The sequence below is a fragment of the Vicugna pacos genome, chromosome 1, assembly GCF_048564905.1.
Source record: "Vicugna pacos chromosome 1, VicPac4, whole genome shotgun sequence".
NCBI lineage: Eukaryota > Metazoa > Chordata > Mammalia > Artiodactyla > Camelidae > Vicugna > Vicugna pacos.
Window position 1 is genome coordinate 7,429,729 of NC_132987.1, and position 20,301 is coordinate 7,450,029.

At 35.6% G+C, this 20,301-nt stretch overlaps 1 protein-coding gene across 2 annotated transcripts in view; it reads left to right on the top strand.

Annotated features, from left to right (window-relative positions):
• The window catches only part of RAB5A (RAB5A, member RAS oncogene family), a 28,006-nt gene that overhangs the window by 5,131 nt on the left and 2,574 nt on the right, over positions 1–20,301 (top strand). For both annotated transcript variants that reach the window (XM_072947993.1, XM_006205296.4), the window contains exons 3-5: positions 15,782–15,933; positions 16,239–16,361; positions 17,837–17,930. In XM_072947993.1, coding sequence (XP_072804094.1) covers positions 15,782–15,933; positions 16,239–16,361; positions 17,837–17,930 — 369 coding nt within the window. The remainder of the gene's footprint in view (positions 1–15,781; positions 15,934–16,238; positions 16,362–17,836; positions 17,931–20,301) is intronic.

Consider the following 20,301-nt stretch of genomic DNA (forward strand, 5'->3'; position numbering starts at 1 on the left):
CTCTCAAGCTTTAGCCTCCTCCAGAAAGCAAATTGAGCCAAAGCTAACTAGTCACATGGTAGGAAGAGCTGTAAAGACTTAAAGGTTATGTTTACCCACCTTCAACTGGTGCAGAGAGTAGTTATAACTGCTTCTTGGCAAGTGATTGTCAATTGCAGCATTTTCCAAAGTACATATGCTTTGTAGGCTAAATACCTGGGCCCAGAGATGTTTGGGACTTGTTACATGCTTACTCTCCCTGCCTTCACAGTTGTATTGAAATAACAAAAGCACTGAAGCACTATAGTAAAGAACTTAATTCCTAGGAAATTTTAAAAGAGCCTAAGACTAGAATTTTTATTTTTGCTTTGAATACTTCCAGTTATTTTCTACGTATATTTTTCCCTAATGACATTTCAAGAAGGACATTTAAAAGAAAAGTTTAACCCCATATCAGCACATCATCATAAATATACATATCCTCTGATATGTGTGTGTGTGTGTATGTGTATATATATATATATATATATATATAAAATCTTCATTTCCATTTAATACCAATTAGATTGTCTACATTTCATTAATGAGATTATCAGAAGGGTTTCATTCTAACACATAGAACTTCCTTAATGTTTTCTGCTTGTACAGATTCAGTCTGACTCAATCTGGCTTTTTAAACCAACATTAGAAGGAATTTACATCCAAATTTCTGTGTTAATGGTTATTGGATACCTTTCACTGTGTTGACCACATATTAGTATCTTCAGGAGGTATGACAGTGCCCTTATGATATGGCTGTGAGCCGTGGCTTTTTGTTTTTTTTTGAGATATAATTGACATACAGTGTTGTGTAAGTTTAAGGTGTTAGGCATATTGATTTGTTTACAGAGTGAGCACTGTTCCTTTATGCCCTTTGCTAGCAGCTCATACCCTTAAGGACTAGAGTAGGTTTAAGGATTTCAGGGATTTTCAAAGATTTCAAAGTTTGAGCTGTGTAAGGATCAGTAGGTAATATGTATTTTTGTTTTGGCTGAGGTGTGGTAGGAGTTACCAAAAAATGAACCTGGCCAGATATTTTACATTTCATCTGTTCCTTATTTTTTACTTAACTGTTTATATCTTTTAACATTAGTTATGGTTTGAAGAGCTCACTTAAAATTTTCATCTCTGTTTGATTGTGTTGTAAGGTGGAAATCACGTACTGCACTCTTGAATTTGTATATTCGAGAACCTTATATTCATCAAGAATATCAAGGTTTCTTCTGTAGTTTTTGTGGTTCTTCCTAAACATGATAGCTTGATTTAAGAATCCCATGTTGTCCTACTGTACCGCACACCCCTGCCCCTTGACTCCACAACGTTCATAATGAGATTAGGTAGTTAGGGGTGGGTTTAGCACTTTAGGGAATTCTGGCTTATTTGTAAGAGTTTAAAGTGTACATGACATTTATATTCCTATTGGTTTGTCTAAGATCAGCCCAGGTTAGCAGGGAGCGTTAGCTCCAGAAGGTTGTCGTCCTTTTGTTACCTCATCTGGGGGCTCAGTAGCTCTTGAGTAAGTCCTTGTTGATGATAGGATAGGGCTGACCATCTTTCACTTAACATCTTCAACACCTAAAGACTTTAAACATTTCTAGTGAGTTTCTCTTGTCAAAAACAAAAACAAAAACTTGTTTAATATATAATGAAAAAGCATGCAATCATCCAGCCCTTTTTTTCTTTTGAAAGATAAATGTTTGATATTGCCGTCTAATTTTATATGTAGTAATCATCAAAGAAATATCTTACTCTAAAGTTCAGGTTACAGAACTCTTCATGAGAATAACAGCATTACTCTTGCTCGTACTCTAGTTTCTAAGTGTTATTTTAGAGCACATGTTCTCAAAGAGGGTTCCTGTTCCAGAAACATCTGCATTTCATTGGAACTTGGTAAAAATGCATACTCCTATATTGAGTCAAAATACTGGGGCACAGCCAGTAATCTGAAGTTTTAACAAGTTTAACACGTGATTCTAATACGTGCCAAAGTGTGAGAACCTCTGCTTTCTGTTTTCTGAGCAGTCAGTATACATTTACACTGCACATTTAAGTTCTCCCACAAATGGAACAGGTGCTTTTCTTTCTTTAAACTGTGATTTTTTTGAAGGATTGTTAAAAAACATATTGTTCATCTAACTACTCCAGTCTGAGAATTACAAGTATTGTGTGCTGATTACATTACATATTACCCCTGTCCCTTTGTATGGAAACCCCTTCCTGTTAACCTGCTGGGCCTCTTTGAAAGAGAGCGTGACTCCTTTGTCCCATCAAGGATACTCTGCCTTGTCTCTACTTACTTACGGGAGTTAAGAGTATCCATAGTTTTCAGTCATCTGTACCAATGCTGCTTCCTTTCATTGCCACAAATAATCAGGAACTGGTTATACATGAAATTAATTCAGTAAATAAGTGCCTTCTTTTTTTAAGCTATTTTCAGCAATTATTAACTCTAAGTAGAGTATCTAAAACAATTCAGAGTGGTTTTTACTGGAAGAACAAAGTTTATTCTGTATTTAACATCCGTTCAGTTTCCTCTAAGGGGCTAGCAAGACTTGTTTTTCTATTCAGATTCAAAAACATCTAATGAGGAAAAGAGTATTAAAATTACGAAAAACAAGATTAGTTTCAAAGTTATTAACAGTCTTTTACCTTATCAATTCATGGCCAGGACATTAAGAGTTAAGCATTGTGGTTAAGGAGGACTTTGGGGGACAGTGGACAAACTCTGTATTCACACTGTTTAATTTAAAATTCTAGTTCCGAAGGAAAATACCATATAATACCACTTATGTGTGGAATCTTTAAAAAAAAAAAACGCAAATGAACTTATCTACAAAACAGGAAGACTCACAGACATAGAGAACAAACTTTTGGTTACCAGAGGGTAAAGGGGGTGGGAAGGGATAAATTGGGAATTTGAAATTTTCACCACTTGGGGAGTGATGGAAATGTTAGCTGTCTTGGTTGTGGTGGTGGTGGTTTCATTGGTGTATACATTTGTCAAAATTCATCAAATTGTACCTATGAAATATGTGTAGTCTACTGTACAGGAACCATACCACAATAAAGGTGTTCAAAAATAAATAAATAAAATAAAAAAGTAAAGTAAAATTCTAGCTCCACAGCTACATAATCTTAGGCAAGTCATACTCAGCTTTATTTTCCTCTTATATTAAATGGCAATAATAGTAACTAACTTGAAAGGTTTTTTGTAAGGATGAAATGAAAGTACATGTACATTTCTTGGCACAGTGCCCAGTACAGAGTAAAATGCTTATTAAATGTTAGCTGTTACCCCTACCATCATGTGACACCATTACTTTCTGCTGAGTCATTTTTATCATTGTTGATATTTTTGTTGTATTGTCATGACATGCCATTATTTTAGAGTCATGACTGTTCCACCTAGTCCATAGCATTTGATTTAGGATTTGACAGTGTTAATGAATTTTATATCCAGATTTTCTTCTCCTGGAGGCTAAAGTTTCTCATTAAAAATTATAGGAACAGACAAGATGTAAAAAACTTCATGAGGAAGTACTTCCTAAATTTGAGCCTTCCTAAAAATGGAGTTTTTGCAGATTCCTTCAAATAGATAGCATGAACATTTACGACTAATTCTCTTTAAATTCTGTTTGGTAAATTCTTACCGATTACCCTCCCATTCATTGGTTTTCACAAGAGTGGTTAGTCATGCATATTAACTGCCTGCTACCCACATCAGCTAAGTTATTTGTTGAAGTTTTCTCAGAGGGAGAAATTACACAGTTAAGTAGAGTGCTACATGTATGCAGATATTAAAGTTGCTTCCTGAACTGAGAGATAAAAGCTAGCTAGGAAATTTAAATCTGAATAACCATGTTTTCCCTGTGGTTAGTAAGATTTCTATGACTGCCCTTCGCTTGTTAGCCTTCAGAAAGAGTTGTTTGTGTAAGTGTACTGTCTGCATTTGTTTACTTCTTTTATCTTTTTGCACCTGCATATTGTTTTCAACTAAAAGTACTTCTGAGAAGGGACAGAAGACCTGAGACAAACCACATTTGGCATATGATTTTCAATTCAGGAGAAAAATGGGTTTTGAAGTATTCATTATTCTTTCTGCTATGGTGAGCATTAAAATTTGTGGAAGTTAATCCTTTGGTTTCAAGTGAAAGAATATTATCTTTATGCATAGTAATATTTCCTTCTAGAAAATACATATTCAGTATTTGAGAAAGGTTGTAGTACTCAGAGAAGTTGGTAAAGGTTTGGTATTTTATACATTTGTACAAGTTTTGACCTAAGAAGTTTTAATAGCCTTAACATCAGTTATTCTTCAATGCCCCAGTAAAAAATGTTATCGTATATCACTACTTAAATATTGCTGTGAATTAGGAACCACTAAGCTTGGCTTCAGTCCTGGCAAACTCTTACAGACAGCCCTGTTTACACATTTATAAAATGGGAGGATTGAGCTAAATTAAGATTCTTCTAAAACAGACTGTTTTTAAAGTGTGTACTCTCTTCCACATTAAACAACACAATCAATACAGTTAAACTGTTTTTTCCTCTTTTGTTTCACAATTTGGGATTGTAGACGTCTGTTCTTGTCCTGTCTTACTTGATTCGTTGATGCCCTCTGTGCTGCTGAAGTATTCAGTGCTATTTGGTAGAATGATTTTGCCAATTAGCTCTAACTATGGTGAACCGCCTCTATTGAGTCACTAATTTGCTGCTTTTATTCTGTTATATACTGGGAAATAAGATTATAAAGCTTCTCTAAAACTCATTTACTCAAGAGATTTACCAAGCTCCTAACACTGTGCTAAGTACTAGAAATCAAAGTTGACCTTTCCCCCTTTTGGGTCTTAACACCATAATAACCTGATGTTACTTATGTGTAACCTTCCTTATGATGCGTGGTGCATTAATTCACCATAGGATAACATTTGGAGTCATCACTGAGAGCCTTTTGTTAATAGGCCTCTTGGTGGAGAATGGGGTGAGTTACAGTGAGAAAAACAACAGAAGTCATTCCAGAGGTTTTTGCTTTTTGATCACAGACTATTTTGATGTAAATATGAATTTTAACTGTCAGTTTACTAAATTCCTGTCAAGTAAGAGTGAAATCACATACTGGATTTTGAAAATGAGAAATAACCCTTAGTGTTTTACACGTGTTGCAAAACACTCTTGGAGGTAGGTGTTGATGAACAGTATTCACCCTCTTTTCCAGGTAACGTAGATGAGGAAGGGTAGCAGCCATATGAGGAACCGACCGTTCATGGTTATTTAGCCTGTTTCCAAAGTTAAATATAGGTGCTCTGTGGACTCAGAAAGACAAGAGAGAGTAATGTGATGATGTGGGACTGTAGTCACTCTAATTATCAGACGCCTTCAGCATTTCTCAGTCAAAAAATAGTTACTTATCCTTGCATAAAACTGGAGTCAGAAGGGGTTCCACTTAGTTGATACCAGTTCTATTTGAGGGGTAACATGAATGTATCTTGGACACATAGGTTACATTAACAAGAGGACTTGAACCTAGAGAATCCTACTATTGCATTCAAATCTATGTATTTTCTCTTTTTTATGAGATTTGAAATATATCAGACCGGGGGGAGGTAATAGTTCAGTGGTAGAGTGTGTGCCTAGCATGCACAAGGTCCTGGGTTCAAGCCCCAGTACCTCCATTAAAAATAGATAAATAAAAACCTAATTACCTCCTCTCCGCACACACACAAAAATTAGACCTACTAATCCTTTTTTATTTTTCACTTTAATACTGTCCCAGTTATCTACTGCTCAGAAATGAATGACTCCAGGGCTTAGTCATTTAAAACAATTATTAGCCGTTTGGTTCTGGGAGTTGAGCAGGCTTAGGTGATTCTCTGACCTCATGGGTGGCAGTCAGTGCTGGGGCCAGAATCATCTCAACACACCTGGCAGCTCATTCTCGCTGTTAGTTGGGACCTCAGCTGGGGTTGTCAGCCAGAACACTTACATGTGGCCTTACCACCTGGTATGGGTTTCCTCACAGCATGACGGCTAGGTTCAGACATGAATGTCCCCAGAATACCAGGCAGAAGCCAGGTAGCTTTTTATGACCTACCCCCAGAAGTCACATAGATAGCATTAGTTATGTTCGAGTCACAGGCTTGCACAGATTTGAGGAAAGAATGTCAGCATCATGTAAGAAGGATATGCAGGACCTTCTTGTGACCATCTTGGAAAATACAGTCTGATCTTTGATATCATTTTATGAAGAATGTCCTCATTTTTCTTGGCTGTAACAGTATTCTATTGAATGGATCATATCAATATATGTTTAATCAGTTCTGGTTTTATGTTTTGGGTGTTAACAGTGCTGCAGTGAATAATTCGTAGTCTTTTCTCACATATTCTAAGTATTTCTGTAGCATAAATTCCTCAAAGTTGATGGTTGTATCAAAAGTTATATACACTTGTAATTCTGATAAATTTTTTCCACACTGCCGTCCAAACAGCAATGCACGGAATACCTGTTAACCCTATTTTACTAACTCAAGGTAGTGTCATACTTACAGAATTTTGCCATTCTTACATGCATTGCTCTCTGCATTTTTTAATGTACGTTTTCCCATAACAGGAGTAAGGTCAAGCATCTATTCATTCATATTTTTAAGAGCCCATTGTGTTTCCATTCTCTGTGAACTATTGATAACTTCATGATATTTGTATGTAGTTTCATTTGTAGTAGTTATACTATAGTATTGTTTCATTTATTAATAAAACTTAATATCTCTATTGTATTCATATTTATTTTAGTAACTGGTAATCTATTTTTTAACAATACCCTTATTGTTGGACATTTAATGTTTGCATTTTTGTTTGCTGTCTTACATAATCATCTTATAGTGGCTTCTTGGACTTTTTTTCCTTCTGGGCTTATTTCTGTAAGATTAATTTCTCCATGTGGTTACTGAACCAAAGTACTTTTGTCAAATGATTATGGGATCAAAAAGATTCCAGTGTTTTCATCAGTTCTTTTTTCCCTTAGGAATAGATACTCCCAGTTTCTTTGAGCCTTGCTTGGCATAGATAATTATATTCTGGGATTACAGGTTTTCTGTAACTGTCACTCTGGGGTTTAGTCTTCTGTTTCTCTTCTCCCATCTTTAGCTTACCCTTTTCCATTCTTACATTGTAAAATTCTCAGATAGTAGAACTTTTATTTTAAGCTTACATAGTGGATAGGCTTATTGCTAAGCATTAAAGAGTCACTTTCAAGGCCAGTAGTGTTTTAAAGGCCTGGTAGATTTCCTTCAGGCCTGGGAAGTATTAAGTGCTGAAGTCATGAAGCAGATGCAGAAAGGGATATCTCCAAGGAGAAGGGGGAAAGAAGTTTCCTTTGCAGAATAGCCTGGGCACTATCCTTGCACATTATCTTTGATTTTCTGTAGTTTGCAAATGATACGCCTCAGTGTAGATTTTTCAGCATTTATCTTTCTTGGTGTTCTCTGAGCTTTCTAGATCAATAATTTGGTAACTTACGTTAATTTGGGGAAATCTTCGGTCTTTATTGATTCAAATATTCTATTCCTTTCTTCTTCTGGTATTCCCATTATGAGTATATTACACATTTTGTAGGTGTCCCACAGTCCTTGGATATTCCCTTCTGTTTTTCAGTCTTTGTTCTCTATATTTCAGTCTTGGAGGTTTCTATTGATATACCTCAAAGTCTGAAAGTCTTCCCTCAGCCATAGGCAGTCTTCTGATAAGCCTATCAAAAAAGGCATTCTTTCTGTTACAGTGTTTTTGATCTTTGACAGTTTTCGGGGGCCTAAGATTTCCACCTCTGCTGCTGCTGCCTATCTATGTTTGCTTTCTGTCTTCACCGTTAGAGTCCTTAGCACATTAATCCTAGTTGTTTTAAATTCTCGATCTGGTAATTCCATCTCTGCTGTGTCTGGTTCTGATGCTTGCTCTGTCTCTGCAGTCTGTTTTTTTCGCTTTAGTGATTTTCCCTTGTGATTTTTTTCTTGCTAGCTGGATATGATACAGTGAGTAAAAGCAACTGCTGTAAATAGGCCTTTAGTAGTGTGGTAGAGAGTTGGGGCAGGGAGGAACCATTCTGTGTAGTCTTATGATTAAGTCTGTCTTGCAGTGAGCCTGTTTGTTCAAACAGTGAACTTCACAAGTGTTCATCAGTTCTTTTCTCCCTCCCTGAGATGAGGCAGGATGGCTAGAATGGGCTGGAATTAGAGATTTCCCTTCTCCCCCATGGAGGGATAGAACTGGCTTGAGTTGGATGTATTTTCCCCCAGGTCAGTTAGAGTCTAATAGTATTCCAGCAGGTTATGTTCAGATTAACCAGTTTCTCATGGATTCAGGCTTTGTTAAGAACAAGGTAGTCTGGTTTATTTCAAATGGTTCCTTTTGCCAGAAGCACGAGGGGATTTTTCTCTGATATTTTCTGTGAGAACCTACTCAGATTCCTGGAGATAAAACTCACCAAAGTGTGGTGCCTCACCCCCACCCCATCACTACTGAGTTCCCCTAGAGTTTTTAACTCAGACTTGTCCATACCTAACCTCCAGCGATTTGTTGATTACAGTTCTAGTGTTCCTTCACCAGCACTGGTTTCCTCAGATTTCTGCTCTCAGATGTTGTGGGGGTTTTTGTATCTACTTGTCTATCTCTCCAATTTGGGGGGCAGCAGATTGCCTTGTGACCTCACTTCTCTTTCAGATCTAAGAACAACTATTAATTTTTCAGTTTGTTCAGCTTTCCGTTTGTCAGGATGGAGTGGCAACTTCTAAGCTCCTTATATGCAGAACCAGAAGTCATCTTTCCCTGCACATTATAGGAATTTTTTAAAGTACTGTTCAAACTATTTAACAAAATATCTGTTGTCCATAGATAAAATGCTTCCCAATTTAATATTTGCTACATCATTTTTATATCAATCCAATCTGGTAAGTAGACTTTATAAGGATTATGCCCTTGATGTGGTAACCACAGACTCTCAGCCTTGAAGGTTCAAATACTGGTTTTATCAGTTCATTCTAGGTGATCAGGTTTGATGTACTAAATAGTAACCAAATTCAAACTCCTAAGACTAATTTTAAAACAATGTGCTTTAGTGTGCTATGAAAAATACTAGTACAGTAATGTTCAGCTGGTGTCTTGTGAGCTTATGTCCTGGCTTAGTGGATTCCCTTAGAAGAGTTGGGTGTCCTTTAAGAGTAATTGTCAAACTATGATAGCAGAAACACTGACTTCCATTACTCTTGGATTATTTCTGAAAAAATTATAAGAATTAGGTCTTTTAAAAATAGTATCTTACTCCCAGACAGTGTTGGAGAAAAACTGATTATTACTTTTTACTTCATTTTACATGACTCTCCCCTTTATATCTTTAATATTTTCCAGGATTGCATTCATTTGGCAACAGTTACCTTAAGGTGTTGCTTGAATAATTTTTGTTATGGTAAAATATACACGATAAAAAATTTATAGTTTTAACCATTTGTAAGTGTGCAGTTCTGTGGCATTAGGTATATTCACATTGTGTAGACATCACCATGCCCATCTTCAGAACTTTTATCTTCCTTGGCTGAAACTCTACCCATTAAACAGTAAATCTCCACTTTCCCACACATGCACACACACACCCGTGGCAAATAACATCTTCTATGAATTTGACTACCCTAAGAACCTCGTGAGAGAAATTAGATGATATTTGTCCTTTTGTGACTGGCTTACTTAATGTAGTATGTCATCAAGATTCATCCATACTGTAATGTGTCAAAATTTCCTTCCTTTTTAAGGCAGGATAATATTCCATTGTAAGTATATACCATATTTTGCTTGTTCATTCATCCTTTGATGGACTCTTGGGTCTCTTCCACCTTTGGGTTATTATAGCAATGCCGTGAACAGTGGTGTACAAATATCTTTCACATCTTTTGGGTATATACCTGAAAATGGAATTTTCTGATCATTTGATAATTCTGTGTTTAATATTTTTGAGTAATTTCGATACCATTTTCCACAACAGCTGCACCATTTTTCATTCCCACCACCAGTGCACAAGGATTTCAATTTCTCCACATCCTTGCAAATTTTTGTTTTCTGTTGTTTTGATAATAGCTATTCTAATGAGTGTGAAGTAGTCTCATTGTAGTATTGATTTGCATTTTCATAATGATTAGTGATGTTGAGAATCTTATAATGTGCTTCTTGACCATTTATGAAATTTGGAGAAATGTTTACCAAAGTCCTTTGTCCATTTTTCTAATTGGGTAGTTTATGTTTTCATGTTGCTAAGTTGTAGGAGTTCTTTATGTATTCTGGATATCAATCCCTTATCAGATGCTTAATCCCTATCAGATGCTTACTGATTTTTAAGAATGAGCTCAGTGTGATGAGTATTTCCAGATCATCTCATAAGGTGGATTTTGGGCATATTGCTGTCTTTATACATGATCTGTATAGTAAAATATTTTACCTTGTTGCCAGGCTTTTGGAGTATTTTCTGTTTGGATTTAATGACTTTGTATACTTTCCTCTGCGCCAGTCTGTTTTTATCACCTTTCTTCTCTTCACCCTCTGATTAGTTGAAATGTGACTCTTCTCTGAATACATGGTCTTTGTCTTCTTTTCTGCCATATCTACTGGGTACTCCCTCCTATACTACACATACAATTTTAAAGGAAAATAAAAATGGCTTCAGGTTTTATTTTGGCTGTTGTTGGCTCTTACTTAGACCATTCATGTATTCTTGTCTGTGTGCAGTTTTATCATTTGAAGTCACTGCTCATCTGTCTGATAAAATTCATTATAATATTACTATTGCACTCATTTTTCCAGCAAACCAATTTCTGCCTTCATGGATAACTTTGATTACTGATTCTTGATGCCATTTTGATCAGTTCCTGCCGATCTTTCTCCCTGATTAGGTCTTCATCTTGGAGTGTGATCCAGATCCATTGAACTCATCCACTGACTTAACTTGGCTCTGAAAACTTTGCTTCCCCTAAACATCACTCATAAACAACCTCTAACTTGGATTTTATGATCACAAGCCTCTGATCTACATCTGAGATCTTGAACAAGGCCCTTTCCCTCTCTAACAACTACATCCTTTTTATAGGGCCCCAAATCCACCACTTTTGTGACAGTTTTATGTAAGGGAGAACATTCTGTCATATACATATATATTTACTTTTTGGGAATTAAGAGGCCACTTTATAACCATTTTAAATTTAATTGCTTCTTAATGCTTACCAAGCCACTGGTGCCTTTTCATATATATATTAGGTTATTTGAGTATAAAGATGTGTTCTCCCTGCTCTCCTGCTCCCTTGTCATCTTTTGGAGATTCCATGAGATACTAGATTAATGAATATTAGCATTTTCATGGCTTTGCCACATACTGGTAGAATTGTTTCCAAAACAGTTACACAGTATCTCCAGCAGAGCGTGAGTTTTTGCCACATGCTCTGTTTTATTTTAATTTTTCACTTTGCTGAGTAAGGGATAAAGCTTAACCATTTTTGCTGTGAGGATGATTTTGTTGATTACTAGTGGTGTTGACTTTTTTCTGTGTTATATTCCTTATGTGAACTTCCTTTACACATTTACCTTTGATGCTTTTCGAGTTTTCTTAAGATTTATATGAACTTTCTACATATTAAAAATTAATCTCATAACATCCACTGTAGAAATTTTCCTAACTGTGTTTGCCCCTGTGTTCTGAATGTAAGATACATGTTTCACAAACCTAAAGTCTCTTAAATTTTATGTTATCAAACCTGACAGTCCTAGAATTTTTGGTCAATTCTAGTAAAGTAATTCTTTCCTATCAAATTTGATAAGATAATAAGTTGAGAGTTGAGTGATACTGATTCCTTGGTTTTTCTCTTTTTTGTCCTATTTAGTTCAGGTAGAATCACTTTAGTTGCTAGTTTAACCTTTTTTTTTAATGAGTTGTTAACCTTGGGTTAATGCTGTTGATTCGGATGTTTTCTCCCTCGCCCTCTGTGTTGTAGGATCTCCTCCTTCCTTTTTAATTATCAAGGTCTTACACACTATAGGCCTTTGGTATTTGCAGATTTAACATTTACAGTTTCAGCTACTCTCAGCTGACCCTGAGGTCTGTCATCTAGTGATTTGTAGTTTTGCTGAGACTGAAATGTTACTTGCTTGCTGCCAGGCTTGCAGATAATTGGAACTGATCATGTGAGCTCAAAGAGGGAGCCTATTAGACAGGCCAGCACCCGCATCTCAACGCAGCTTTGTTTTTCTCTACTTGTCGTCGCGTACACAGTAACTCTCCAAGTGATAAAAGCTGTTTCTTTGTGAAATATGGGCCCGAAAAGAAAACCAACCGCTAGTGCTGGTGATGGAAGTGAAGAGAAAATGAAGAGGTCTAAGAAAGTGATGGTTCTTAGCCAGAAAATAGACGTTTTGGATAAATTAAAGTGGTTTTGCAGATTCAGGTAAGTTTGTGGTTGGTTAATGTCGCTACAGTATTTATGTAGTAATTTATATTTTGAGTGCTAGAATTTATTTTTATGACTTTATAAATGACCAGTAATGTATTTTTAGAAGCACCAAGTGTTTAAAGATGTCAGCTATACTTCACTGACTTTTATGGGGGAGATTAAAAGCTTTGGTAGCATTTGAAAACCTGAGAATTTGGGGAAAATCTTGATGCTTTTGCGGTACATAATGTTTACAGTACTGGGGTATCCTGTTCCTGTCATATTTCTGTCCTTGTGGCACTACAGCACTTTCACATGGTCTTAATGTGTTTTTGATGTGCTCTAAAACTCAGTCCCCTGGCCTCTAATATTGGTCTTTTTCTCCTCCCTCCAAATTACACTCTCTTTATCATACCACGTGAACAGGATGGTGTTATCAAATTAAAAAGATCTTACTGGTATTTTGTTTGAGATGCTGCTAGTTACATAATAACTTGAGAAGAGAGAGGCCTTTTGAAATACCTATTTTTTTTTTCCTATTTGGGAACTGTGTATCTAGTCAAATGTTACTGAAATAGCCCCAAAATATTTCTACATATCTTCTATGAACTTCACCAAACCAATTTGAACATTTATATGAACTGAGATTTATATTAGATGTTGGATATGGACGAGAGTAGCTAGTTTCTCAAGGAACTCCCACTCTAGGAGAAGAAAAAGATAATGTGTAAACTAGTGATTTTTGAAAGTGTAAAACATGTTCTTACACAGGCAACTCTGGGAGCCCAAAGGTAGGACCTACTGAAAGGGTGTGATGAAGGATGGTTTCTGAGAGGAACTGAGGGGTGAACTGATAATTCTTGTTCTTGGTTAATTTGATTAGGATCCATCTTCCTCCCAGCATAACACTGAAAACCTGGTCATTGTGTATTGTAAGCCTATGACTTTGATCTGTTCCAACCAATTTAAAAAACTTACCAGCTTTTTATTTTAACTGATGCCTTTGGATTTTCATTGTCTTGCCTCTTCCAAGTAATGTCTTTTTCTAATAATTTCTTACTTTATTTTAAGAATATCTGAAGTAATATTACATGATCTTGATAGTGGTCATTCTTTGGTTTCTAGGTTTAGAGACACTGCCTAAGAGCTTTGCTACTAAGCAAAATGCTGGTTTCAGGCTTAAGGATGGAATGCACACTTGATAAATTTTAAGGAAGAATTCTTTGTATATGTTAGGAGTGGGTATTGAATCAAATGACCTTTTGTAATTTTTTAAAATAATATATGATTTTTCTTTTTTAGCCTACTGGTATAATAGCTTTGTATTTTCTGCAAGAATCTACTTGGGCATGGACTATTGTTCTTTTAATGTATTTGTTGGAAATTTCCTTTTCCTGTATTTTGTCATTTTTATACATGCATTTATAAAAAAGATTGATGGCCTTCTGTGATGTCTTTAACTGGTTTGAGAATCAGATTATATTTTCTTTAAGGCAGCATAATTAATAATTATTTCCCTGAGCCTATAATTGACTTACAGAACTGTAAATGAATATTTTTGTTAGCAGTGTACTTTGTGGTTATGGAAAAGAGAAAACAAAGTCTGAATGCAAATTGTAATCCATTGTTTTTCAAGTTGTATCAAACTATACTTGTGAGAAAAGGGTTGTATTTTGTGATCCATTCCTTACCTATTTCCTCTTTTATTAAAAAGGAGTTCTGTCTTAGAGCTTAATTTAAATGTTTAAAACTATTAATTCTGCATAAGAACCTATCATGACTGAAAAAATGACATAGCACTTTCTTGGTATCCTTTACATAAATACAGGATTTTAAAAAATGGATGTTTTTGCTAATTTTGTATGGTAAAAGAAATTTGAAATAGAGTATAGTTCACTTGTGAGAATTCACAGAACTATTAATTTGAATTTAGGTCAAAATAAAGACATTTCCAATTATGTTTGCAAAATTGAGAAGATTATAGTTGCTGATATTAAAGCCAGCACAGCTGCCAGTTGACCTAATAAAAAGAAAAAAACATGAAAAATGTTATGTCTAATATAAAAGAGATATAATATCAAATTAGACTTGACATGTTCAGCACATTGGTATTAACTAGTGAATCTCGTAAGTTTGACATCACTTAATAAACTGCTACAATTTACAGGAATAGATCCTAATTCTCTTGCATGATAAGACAGAGTTTTAGAGAACTTTATAACAATTCTGTGCCAGTTTCAGAGGAATTGAATACATCTTGAGCTGAAAGAGGAAGAAGCTTATCAGCCACTGGTGGATGAGAGCAGCAGGGTTTAACTACCAGAGTCAATGAAGGAATGGAGCTGTAAGGTGTGCTGACCGTTGGCCAGCGTGCTGGGGAAAATGGCTCTGTATGGGTCTTGTTTAATCTTCAGTGCCACTAACTAAACCTAGAAATTTACCCTAATAGTTGACACTTTAAAGTTCAGTTCACTTGATTATTACCTACCTCTTAACAAATCAGTGGTTCTTCATGAGTATCCATGTGGTATCTTTCGTGATGTTTATTCCTAGACCCAAGAGAGTCATATTCATAATAGACATTTTACTTCCTACTTTTCTCATGAAGCGATTGTGAAATAAGCAGTACTGTAATTCTTTTGCAAGATATGACAGCAATCTCTTAATTTTAAAATCAAAAATATTGTTATAAAATGTTATGTATTAAAATCTGAGAAAAGAACGGATGAAAAAGTACAAATCAAAAAATCCTTGAGGCAAGGAATGAAAGAGCTATGAGTTAATGTTTAATGTACATTTAACAACTAAAGTCTCATAATGTTTGATGAAATAATATTTTTTAAAAATTGACTTAGTGATAATGGACTGAAACTAAATCCCCAGAGTATGCCAGTAAACCTCGGGGAAAAGGAGCAAGTGTCATGGGGTTGTCAGTATAGATGGTAGTTAGATAGGTGTGCTGATCCACCCTCCCCCATTTTTTCAGGAATATCAATATATGTATTTCTTAAATCATTTTACCATTTAAAATTCTTAAATTTACAATTTGTAAAATAATTTAAGAGCTGTATTAATAAACTTATTTAATATTACAACACTTTTTAAGAATGTAGAAAACATTTAATCTGTGATTTTGCTACAAAGGTTTTATATGTGAGCATATATTTATCTCGCATTGAAGCATAGCTCTTGCAAGTATTTAAAGCCACTGTTAACTGTGGGTGTGCAGTGTATCAGGTTTCCAGGTGTTTTCTATAGTATGAAAATATTAGGTGGAAACTGATAAACTTATTGCAGACATTTTCTTCTTTCAGCTGCTTTTCTAACCCAAACCGTGTGTCTTGATGACACAACGGTAAAGTTTGAGATATGGGATACAGCTGGTCAAGAACGGTACCATAGCCTAGCACCGATGTACTACAGAGGAGCACAAGCAGCCATAGTTGTGTACGATATCACAAATGAGGTACGTGGAAACACATTCTCCAGTGGAACTTGTCTGAATATTCATTTTTGGTATGCAGAATTTCAATTATAGGAAAGATTTTTTAAAATCTTTTTTTGTTAGCTAAGCATGACATTTCTGCCAAAGCTTTTATGAGATAGAAAAGCTGATTTTAAAAAATAAGATGAAAGTGTCTCAAATAATAAAATAGTCCTAATAGTTTCCTTCCAAGTGTCACATTGACAGTCTTTAAAGTCTCTTCTCACAAAGACGCTCCCTAACCATTTTTTGAGCCTGTGCCGAATAGCTGTTTCTTTGTTTCTCAGGAGTCTTTTGCCAGAGCTAAAAACTGGGTTAAAGAACTTCAGAGGCAAGCCAGTCCTAACATTGTAATAGCTTTATCAGGAAATAAGGCTGACCTCGCAAATAAAAGAGCTGTGGACTTCCAGGTACGTTGAATTAACTTTCACTTGTAAGCACATATTTTTCTTCCATATCCACACTTAAATTATAGTTACAACTTTAAAACCATGCACAATAGAACACTTTTAAAGAAATGTGATGTACTGTATGTAATAAAATCTCATGATAAACCTGCATTTTTAAATATCATTATGTAGTTACAATATATGTTGATTCAGAGATCTTGTTGACCTAAACAATTACAGAGAAATAATTGTTCACAAAAAGTGCAGAAACATATAAAGCAAGATGATTGCCTCTTGACCTAATCCCTCCACTCCTGCATAAAAGTCAGTATTCCTAACATTTTTTTAAATTTATGTATCTGTATATCAACACATATGTGCATACTCACTTTTACACGTACAACCTATGTGTTTGTTTTTAAAGGAGTCTTTGAAAATAAAGGCTTTTAAGAAATCCAATTTGTATGTTATCTAATGTAGCTAATTAGGCGTGTTCGCTGCTGCAAAGTAGAGAAAATACAATCATTCAAAACAAAACAAATGTCTCTAGTTTGGCACTTCTAAACTTCCTGTTCTCTGGCTCTTCACTTTCTCTACCAGAGAGGTTTGGTTGTGGCCAGTATACATATAATATCAGTGATAAGAGAATTGTCTTTTTGGATGATGGAGCACCTGCACCGGGAGAGAGGCAGTGATATTTCTTGCACCATTAGGTATTAAACTGAGCGTGCTGCACGTGTGGCTTCCTTTAATTCTGGTGAGAGCCGTGTGAGGTATAGTATCTGCTACTGTTTCTAAGGTAGCTCCTTCCCCAGCACAGAGTGGTAGGTGGAGCACTTAAATCTTAGTCAGAAGTGGCCCTGTCACACCACATTGCAGAGGAACCTCTTTTTTTTTTTTAAATCAAATTAGGAAGATAATTGGTTGTTCTTCTCAACAGCTGTGAGGATCAGTGGTAATAATACATGTAAACTGTGAAGCACGACAGAAATGTAGAGTAGTGACAGAATTTTCAAAGGAATGAGTCATGACAACTCAAAATTAAAATGTTGCTTGTGGAAGTCATTCAGAATTAAATATAAGGGTGCCATTTCGTGGTTTAAGCCAGTGTTAAAGATTTGGTTTCCCCTTTGTCTTCATTGCAAATAATGAGCGTAGGTAAAATTGCTGCAGAGATCAGAGTTTTATTTAGAATAGGATCATCGCCCCTCCCTCAAACTTGCCATTTGAAGGCAGATTTAATGTGTGACCAGAAGGTGCAGGATGGGATAGTGCAGGAACTTACGGCAAAAAGGAATGATAGACTTCACAGTACTCTTAGCTTTGCTTTACTTTTAACTAGAAATAATTGCTTATTACACAGTTGCCGCTTATAGGTGATCAAGTTGGAGCAATAATAAGGAAGCCTCTTTTTTTCTGTAACAAGATTGTATGCTATACTATGTGTGGTAATAGTATGTGCAAAAGATGTATCTCATTTTTTATCCTCTAAACAGGAAGCACAGGCCTATGCAGATGACAACAGTTTATTATTTATGGAGACATCAGCTAAAACATCAATGAATGTAAATGAAATATTCATGGCAATAGGTAAGATTACCTTTTTTGCAGACAATAAATACAGGTAAAACAGATTAACCTGGGAGCACATTTGGTTTGACTTCTTTTTTTCAATTCTTGGATTTTTTTTTTTAATGGTTATACTACTTACTATTCTAGATTTTCTCCACAAAGCATTACTTTGTTAGGTATATTGTTAAATTTGAAAAATTATTACCCATTAAGTTGTACCACTTCGTTAAATTTTTTCTGGTGAGTTGAGAGCCTGAACTTTTGAGCTGATGGCTCAAGCAGATAGATTTTTCTGAAGATACCACTGAAAATTTTGGATAAATATGTTTTTGTATTACAGTTTTTATATAAAAGGAAGATAAACTCAGTAATTTTTTCATTGCAACATGTAGGCATAATGAGATTTCTTTCCCACTGATCAGTAACTATTTTCACCTCACCTTTGCCCCAAACAGAACATTATTTTTGTTTATTTTTCAAGTTCTTTTTAAATCATTGATTATTGACAAACATAAGACAGGCAAGTACAGTGCACATAAGTGTACAGGTTGACAGAGTGTTTTAGTGCAAATATTGTGATGGAGAAAGTCTCAGAGCACTGAGGCTCAGAGAGGAGGAGTGAAGGCAGAGCGACACCCACACTTTTCTTTTCGTTGCCGCCAAGGGCGTTTAGTTCTTCACCGTGCTCTCCGCTTGCCTCTGCGTGCCCTCGGCTGATAATGATTACTGCTACACAGTGGTTGATGATAGGTCGTGACCTTGAGGACTTACAAGGAAGCTTCCTTTTTTCTATAACAAATACATTTTTATTGACCCTAGTCTTCTCCTAATTGTAAGGTGCAGGTTCTAAGGGAGGGGTCTATTCTGGTGGCTCTCCCTGTCTCCTGCCTTCACACTGTTCGTGTGCCACGCACTCATCTCATCCCATAGCATCTTTTGTTACACAGCGGTGATCACATCCTTGTCCCCAAATAATAAGTATTCTTTTATATTGGAGTCCTACAAATTAACCAGTATAAAGGCTGATTCAGAGGCTAAAGAAAACCGAGTAAGAGCTGCTGGTAGATGAGAGAGATGGTGGCTTCATTTAGGGAAAAACTTGCCTGTTTATTGGGTAAAATATTTTCCTGAGAAACTCAGACTTGCAGTTTATTAGGGAAATATTAGCACAGTTGTGAAGGATTATGTGACAGTGTATACTTTTTTTAAATAAATAAGACAGATTGTACACCCAGAACCACATCTGAAAAGTAACAGGAAACAAGGAGATAATAGGTCCCTCAAATGAGGCTGAACTTTAAATCTTTCTGATGATGTTAAGGCTCCACCAGATGGGCTTTATTGGATTTGTACCTTTTATTCAGACTTGCTAATAAGGTTATATTTTCAGTCAGAAAGTAGCTTACATATTAGGGCTTTCGGTTATGTTTCTGAAATTAGAATGTTTCTTTCCATGAAGGAAACTTCAAGTATAAATTGAATTCTGGCTTCTCTATTAGTAAGTTAAGTAAATCACATAGTAAACTCATGTTTTCACTTTTTTTAAATTGAAATATAGTCAGTTTACAATATTGTGTCAGTTTCTGGTGTACAGCATAATGTTTCAGTCATAAATATACATACATATATTTGTTTTCATATTCTTTTTCATTATAAGTTACCACAAGATGTTGAGTATAGTTCCCTGTGCTTTACAGTATAAACTTATTGTTTATCTATTTTATATATAGTGTATATCTGCAAATCTTGAACTCCCAGTTTATCATGTTTTCACTTTTGATGACTTCCCACTTGTTTAGTAGGAGAGAGTCTACAATAAATTTATCATCTGCTTTTAATCTGATAAGGTTGAGTGGCTTCTTTCATTGCATATCTTCATTAAATTGGTTCAGGATACTGAGCTTCTCACAGTGCTCATCAATTTAGGGTCAGATTGATCAGCTGCAATTATTTATGTACAAAACAGATAGTGCCAGCTTCACTTTGGTAACACTCTTTAAGATAGGAGACAGGAGACTACTTCTTTTGAGACTCCAAAGGCGTGTTTTACTTTATCTTCATACAATAAAAATTAACCAATAGAAGTTAAAGGCCCCTCATTCCAGTTTATTTCTTTCAGCCTCCTAATTTCACTCATCTAATTACAGAAAGCCCTTGGAGAAGTATGCTAAAGGGAGAAATGGTCACTCAGTCCAAAACCTATCTTGGTATTAATTATAGTAAAGTTATAATGCTAGCTACTCTTTGTCCCTCCAGACTTTGTAAATACATTTGACTAGAAATTTACCATTTTGTTACCATTTACACTGTCATTGCCACAGCCATTCCTAGAGAAGTAGACCAAGGGTGAAGGCGCTTCTTCCCAAACCTCAGCACTCCTGGCTCCCAG